Genomic DNA, 7,704 nt, shown 5'->3' with positions numbered 1-7,704 from the left:
TAACCACAACATCAAGGATCTTCCTTCCTAGAACAAATCCCTTCTGATTGCAATTGATGAACCCTTCCTGGAAAGACTTGATTCTATTAACTAATATTTAAAAAAAAATCTTATAAATAGTGTTGCACAAACTAATAGGTCTGAAGTCTGTTAGCCTCAAGGGCTCTTGGATTTTAGGAACTAGAGCAATATAAGACTTATTGAGCTTTTTTAGCAGTTTACCGATTCTAAAGAAGTCCTTAGGAGCCATGGTCACATCAAAGCTCACAATGTCCCAAACTCCTAGAAAAAAGTTGGGGGGAAACCATTAAGACCCGGGGCTTTGTAGACATGCGACATGTTGATATCACATTTATATTACATAAAAATGTTCATTCATTTTTTCCATTAATCTCTTAGGATAAAGCTTTGGGGTATTACACCTTTTCACTAATTTTTTTTTTATATGAAAATTTATAAGATGTTAATTTGGTTAACTCATCATTTTTTCTAATAATTTTTTAAATATTTAATTATAAATAATTAAATATGAATTAATTTTATACAAATGATAAAAAACTAAAAAAACATATTCTAATATGATTAATTAGCAAAAGATTGTGCACAAAAGAAAAATCTACTATTTTATGCTTTTAATAATAATATATTTTAATGGTATCTTCTTTTATTTGAATATTCCATATTTTCTTGAAGTTTCAAAAGTGGAAAAGACAAAATTATTAAAAAAGAAAGAATTAGCTATTTTTTCTACTTTTTTAAATGATTAATTTTTCATTGAGTGAAAATCTTATTTTAATTATTTATGTTTGTTAATGAAATAATAATTTAGAATTATTATAATTCATTTAATTTATAGTTATTTATCTTATTAAAATTTTAATTATTGTAGAATACTTATTTTTTGAATTAGAAATCTATCTTTTATTTATATCTTCTTTTGATAAGAATATATTTTTATTTAATCTTCTTTTATTAGGATATTCTATCTTATTTTTTATTAAATTATTCTAATCATCTTCTTCTTTTAAGATTTAATTTACATTAAGTTAAAATTTAATTTTAATTATTTTTGTCTTATGAAGTTACAATTTATAATTTTAAAAGATAATAGAATTAAAATAATTTATACATTTGTCTTATTAAATTTTAATTTATATTAGAATAATTATCTTTAAATTTTTATTTTTATATCTCTCTCTACTTATTTTCTCTCTCTAATTCGTAAACACACACTCCTTGTTTCTCCCTCCCTCTCTCTATCTCTATCTCTTTCTACATCCCTCTTCATTTCTTTATATTTCCCTCTCTCTATTTCTCCCTATCTCTCCCTCCCTCATTTCCTCTCTCTCTCTCTCTCTCTCTCTCTCTCTCTCTCTCTCTCTCTCTCTCTCTCTCTCTCTCTCTCTCTCTCTCTCTCCCTTTCTCTTCTTGTATATATCTATCTCTCGCCCCTCTTCCAATATATGTCTATCTCTCGCTCCTCTTCGAATATATGTCTATCTCTTCCTCTATCTTCCCATATTTCTCTCCCTCTCCCTTCATATCTATTTGTTTATCTATAGTTCTCTCTCTATATATCTATATATCAATCTTTGTATGTCTCTCCATCTCTCCCTCTCTCTATTTCTCCTTATATCTCTATCACTCTATCTCACCATCTATATCTCTTTTTATCTCTCCATATTCCTCTATAGACCTCTTTTATCTCTGTATCTTTATATATTTATCTCTCACTCTACATCACTTTATCTCTCTATCTATTTTATCATCTTCCTCTCTCACTCTATCTTCCTTTCTACCTCTATCTTTCTCCTTTTCTCCATCTTTCTCTCCTCTTTCTCCATATCTCTCTCCTTTTCTCCATCTTTCTCTCCTCTTTCTCCATATTCATATTCATCTCATCTCCATCTCTATCTATATCTCTATATTTATCTCTTTACCTCTCTCTCTTCCTCTCTTGCTTTTCATCCCTCTACCTCTCTCTCCTTTTCACTTGATTGCAAAAATAACATGAGCCTATTGGCTATGGAACCTGATTATCTTCCTAGTTGGAAAGTTTTGTTTCAGTTATAATTGGAACCTTGTAAGAGGACTCAAAAGTGGATTTGAAACTATCACTTCTCCATTGAAACCTTTGTTGCATAAGCAACATTATTTTCTAAATTTGGCCTATCAATTGATCTCATGTACTATGCAAATTTATGCAAAAAATGGACCAAATTTTGTCCTAATTGACCTTCCACACCTCTACAACATACCCATTGCACACTAAGATACAATTGCTAGTTTATCACATATTTTAGATTTATGCATCTATAGATTATTTAATGCCTCAAACTAATTTTATTTAATATATAAAAAAATATTATAAATAATATAAAAAACCACCAATCATATAATAACACATATTTTGAAATAATTATTTTAATATTATTAAATAATAAATAAAGAATATAATTGAATTTCAATAACTTAAATTCAAATCAACAACTTCAACTAATATTTTCCTGAATTTTACTGTGTAGATTTACAGAACCGAATTCAAAAAACTATTAACTAAAAATCAATATAACCAACTTCAAAAATAATTCAATCGATGATTTAGAAACTTCAGACATAAGAAAACCGACATTGATGGTCGCATTGCGTTCGGAGCTTCCTTTCAACTGGTAAAGAAAAAACATCCCAAAATATTGCATGCTTGGAATCTTTCGTTATCCTAAAGTCTATTTGAGACTGATTGAAAAGTATAACGGACTTCGCACAGAAAATATAGGCAGCCCAATGCCTCTCCAACGTGCAATTCAGGGGAAGGATCACGAGCAGGAAAATGGAGGCGAAGGTCTGCGGAAATTTATTGTTGGGGATTTGCCCACTGTCATGTACATTCCAAATTTCATCACCGAGTCCGAACAAAATCATATATGGCATCAGGTTTAATGCTTCGTAATCAATTGCAGACTTTGAATTTTATTAGCATACCAACTATAGTCTTGATAATTAGCAATTTGTGATCTGTGGTATTGTAGATAAATACAGTTCCCATGTCAAAGTGGAAAACCTTGAAAAATCGGAGGCTTCAAAACTGGGGTATGCTTAGAATTCTCATTGTTTTTCTCTTCGTTATTTGTTTATTTGAGTTCCATGCTTTGCATGAGGCAATTAGGGTTTCAAGTATGTGAAAACTTACATAGTTTATCATGGGAGTTGTGAAGTTTAACGGAGTTACAACTAATATCTGAAAAAATTGAACTATGACTTTGGTTCCTCTTTTTGTTGAAACAACTGATCTGCAATATTAGCATGGTTAGTCTTTTTATATGCATGTATCATGTTGTAGAATCCATCATTATCAGTTATGCTGGTTCTCCGGGTTGCTCCCTTGTAAATGCGCGCTGAAGAGGAAAAGGGGAAATTATATAGGCCAGTTTTTGTGAAATGGCCAATTTTAAGTAAAATTTTCAACAAAGAAGTTTACCGATCAATGGAATTCTGCAAAACCTTGGCTAAATTTTAATCTCCATTTTACATAAAATCATCAGATTCACCAAAATTTACAAGTATTACTAGAGGCTCTACCTTTCCTGAAACACTAGGTGAGCCTACAACACTTAGGATAGAAAGATTTGACAACTATTTTATTATTAATAAAGAACACTTATTCCTTCAATTTTTTTCTGTTACTGATAAGGCCTTTTGTTGGAGTTGATGAACAGGTGGTGTTGTGCATGAGAAGGGTCTTTTGCCACAAGCCTGTAAGTATAATTTTCTTAGTTCTGATAACATCTTACTGTAAATTCATAAGATTGAATCCCATGGCAATGAGTTTATGTAAATGATCAGTATCTGTTATTTTCCAGTTTCTGGTAATCAGTAGAGTCCTGGCACAGTCATCTAGTCAAGTAGGTCCTATGTAGCTTTTGTGCCGTCCTTTACTATTTAATACCACAAAAGCACCTTAACGGCATTCATCCTGACAACGGGTCACTTGAGTGGTCCGAGGCAACAATGGAAAATAAATTTTGCATACGGTTCTAAACAAAAATATTATTTAATGTCAATAGATTTCCACAATCCATTAGTCTAAATATGTGTATGCTTCTGGATTCGATTGTGTGAGTTTTTTTTGCATCAACGTTTCGGATCACACTCTGTGATCCATCATCAAGATGATAGTAGAGAGCAGAAAGAGAGAATAGATAATGTTGCAGACTTGGACACAATAAAAGGCCAAGCTTGCCACTTTCTTGGCAAGCTTGATCCTTAGTGCTTCCATTTGTTTGGATTTGAACCACAATTCCCTCCCATGAAGGGTGTTAATCAATGTCAGTAGATTTCCACAATCCATTAGTCTAAATATGTGTATGCTTTTGGATTCGATTGTGTGAGTTTTTTTTGCATCAACGTTTTGGATCACACTCTGTGATCCATCATCGGGATGATAGTAGAGAGCACAAGGAGAGAATAGATAATGTTGCAGACCTGGACACATTAAAAGGCCAGGTCTGCCACTTTCCTTGGCAAGTTTTATCCTTAGTGCTTCCATTTGTTTGGATTTGAACCACAATTCTCTCCCATGAAGGGTGTTAATCAATGTCAGTAGATTTCCACAATCCATTAGTCTAAATATGTGTATGCTTTTGGATTCGATTGTGTGAGTTTTTTTTGCATCAACGTTTCGGATCACACTTTGTGATCCATCATCAGGATGATAGTAGAGAGCACAAGGAGAGAATAGATAATGTTTCAAACCTAGACACAATAAAAAGCCAGGTCTGCCACTTTCTTGGCAAGCTTGATCCTTAGTGCTTCCATTTGTTTGGATTTGAACCGCAATTCCCTCCCATGAAGGGTGTTAATCAATGTCGGTAGATTTCCACAATCCATTAGTCTAAATATGTGTATGCTTTTGGATTCGATTGTGTGAGTTTTTTTTGCATCAACGTTTTGGATCACACTCTGTGATCCATCATCAGGATGATAGTAGAGAGCACAAGGAGAGGATAGATAATGTTGCAGACCTGGACACAATAAAAGGCCAGGTCTGCCACTTTCTTGGCAAGTTTGATCCTTAGTGCTTCCATTTGTCTGGATTTGAACCACAATTCCCTCCCATGAAGGGTGTTAATCAATGTCAGTAGATTTCCACAATCCATTAGTCTAAATATGTGTATGCTTCTGGATTCGATTGTGTGAGTTTTTTTTGCATCAACGTTTCGGATCACACTCTGTGATCCATCATCAGGATGATAGTAGAGAGCACAAGGAGAGAATAGATAATGTTGCAGACCTGGACACAATAAAAGACCAGGTCTGCCACTTTCTTGGCAAGCTTGATCCTTAGTGCTTCCATTTGTTTGGATTTGAACCGCAATTCCCTCCCATGAAGGGTGTTAATCAATGTCAGTAGATTTCCATAATCCATTAGTCTAAATATGTGTATGCTTCTGGATTCGACTGTGTGAGTTTTTTTTGCATCAACGTTTCGGATCACACTTTGTGATCCATCATCAGGATGATAGTAGAGAGCACAAGGAGAGAATAGATAATGTTGCAGACTTGGACAACAATAAAAGGCCAGGTCTGCCACTTTCTTGGCAAGCTTGATCCTTGCTTCCATTTGTTTGGATTTGAACCGCAATTCCCTCCCATGAAGGGTGTTAATCAATGTCAGTAGATTTCCACAATCCATTAGTCTAAATATGTGTATGCTTATGATTCGATTGTGTGAGTTTTTTTTGCATCAATGTTTCGGATCACACTCTGTGATCCATCATCAGGATGATAGTAGAGAGCACAAGGAGAGAATAGATAATGTTGCAAACTTAGACACAATAAAAGGCCAGGTCTGCCACTTTCTTTGCAAGCTTGATCCTTAGTGCTTCCATTTGTTTGGATTTGAACCACAATTCCCTCCCATGAAGCGTGTTAATCAACGTCAGTAGATTTCCACAATCCATTAGTCTAAATATGTGTATGCTTCTAGATTCGATTGTGTGAGTTTTTTTTGCATCAATGTTTCGGATCACGCTCTGTGATCCATCATTAGGATGATAGTAGAGAGCACAAGGAGAGAATAGATAATGTTGCAGACCTGGACACAATAAAAGGCTAGGTTTGCCACTTTCTTGGCAAGTTTGATCCTTAGTGCTTCCATTTGTTTGGATTTGAATCACAATTCCCTCCCATGAAGGGTGTTAATCAATGTCAGTAGATTTCTACAATCCATTAGTCTAAATATGTGTATGCTTCTGGATTCGATTGTGTGAGTTTTTTTGCATCAATGTTTTGGATCACACTCTGTGATCCATCATTAGGATGATAGTAGAGAGCACAAGGAGAGAATAGATAATGTTGCAGACCTGGACACAATAAAAGGCCAGGTCTGCCACTTTCTTGGCAAGCTTGATCCTTGGTGCTTCCATTTGTTTGGATTTGAACCACAATTCCCTCCCATGAAGGGTGTTAATCAATGTCAGTAGATTTTTACAATCCATTAGTCTAAATATGTGTATGCTTTTGGATTCGATTGTGTGAGTTTTTTTTGCATCAACGTTTCGGATCACACTCTGTGATCCATCATCAGGATGATAGTAGAGAGCACAAGGAGAGAATAGATAATGTTGCAGACTTGGACACAATAAAAGGCCAGGTCTGCCACTTTCTTGGCAAGCTTGATCCTTAGTGCTTCCATTTGTTTGGATTTTAACCACAATTGCCTCCCATGAAGGGTGTTAATCAATGTCAGTAGATTTCCACAATCCATTAGTCTCAATATGTGTATGCTTCTGGATTCGATTGTGTGAGTTTTTTTTGCATGAACGTTTCGGATAATGTTTCTTGTCTAGTTGTTCTTTTTTTGTGCTTCTTGTCTTTTCTCTTGCTATTTTTCTTCATTGACTCCTTTTAGGTGGTCCTTTTCTTTGGGTTTGGGTTTGTTGATTTCTTTTTTGACCCTGGTTGACTCTTATTTATTTATTTTGGTTCTTTTCTTACCTATAGGGGTTTGTTTGTTCATTGTTAACTATTGGTTTTCTTTTACTTTTTTTATTTATTTCCCCTATCTTAAGCTGCCACTTGTCCTAACCTGGTACACTCTGCCTCTCTTTCTCTCTCTTTTTATTGTGTCCAGGTCTGCAACATTATCTATTCTCTCCTTGTGTTCTCTACTATCATCCTGATGATGGATCACAGAGTGTGATCCGAAACGTTGATGCAAAAAAAAAAACTCACACAATCGAATTTAGAAGCATACACATATTTAAAAATATTATTCTCAATACTGGACTTGTTTGTGCAAATAAATGGAATTTTTTACAAATCACAATTACAAATAATGGTTGTCATAAACTTACATGCAAATCACATTGTAGGATTTTCAGTATCAATAGCTGCTCTCTTCTTGTACTGTGTTAAAGAAATTTCTTCAGAGTATGGAATCGTTATTTTATATTTTCTAATAATTTTCATAAAAAAATATTTTTTTTAAAAACTTGTTGGCTTAAGCTACAATGATTCCCTACCCCTAACTGGACAAACAAGAAGGCATCACTTAACAGAGCTTGTGTAGTATTTAGCCCAACTTGCAAAATAAAGACAACAACGTGCTACTGAACAAAGAAATTTGATGCAGTCGCCCTGGCTTTCTAATTGCCTGCTATTGATCATGAGTACTCTAAATGCTAAATATTTTGAACTAACTAA

General features: G+C 34.0%; 1 protein-coding gene across 2 annotated transcripts in view; it reads left to right on the top strand.

Annotated features, from left to right (window-relative positions):
• Positions 1 to 2,526: 2,526 nt before the first annotated feature.
• Positions 2,527 to 7,704, top strand: part of LOC131072298 (alkylated DNA repair protein ALKBH6 homolog) — a 55,420-nt gene continuing 50,242 nt past the window's right edge. The window contains exons 1-4 of one of the 2 annotated variants that reach the window (XM_059213208.1): positions 2,527 to 2,669; positions 2,768 to 2,934; positions 3,030 to 3,090; positions 3,717 to 3,755. In XM_059213208.1, the coding sequence (XP_059069191.1) occupies positions 2,785 to 2,934; positions 3,030 to 3,090; positions 3,717 to 3,755 (250 nt within the window). In that variant the 5' untranslated portion in view covers positions 2,527 to 2,669; positions 2,768 to 2,784. Of the gene's footprint in view, positions 2,935 to 3,029; positions 3,091 to 3,716; positions 3,756 to 7,704 lie in introns of both variants that reach the window. The other variant, XM_058008442.2, reaches the window with a different exon arrangement.

The sequence above is a fragment of the Cryptomeria japonica genome, chromosome 10 (assembly GCF_030272615.1).
Source record: "Cryptomeria japonica chromosome 10, Sugi_1.0, whole genome shotgun sequence".
NCBI lineage: Eukaryota > Viridiplantae > Streptophyta > Pinopsida > Cupressales > Cupressaceae > Cryptomeria > Cryptomeria japonica.
This window is presented reverse-complemented; position numbering and strand designations above follow the sequence as displayed.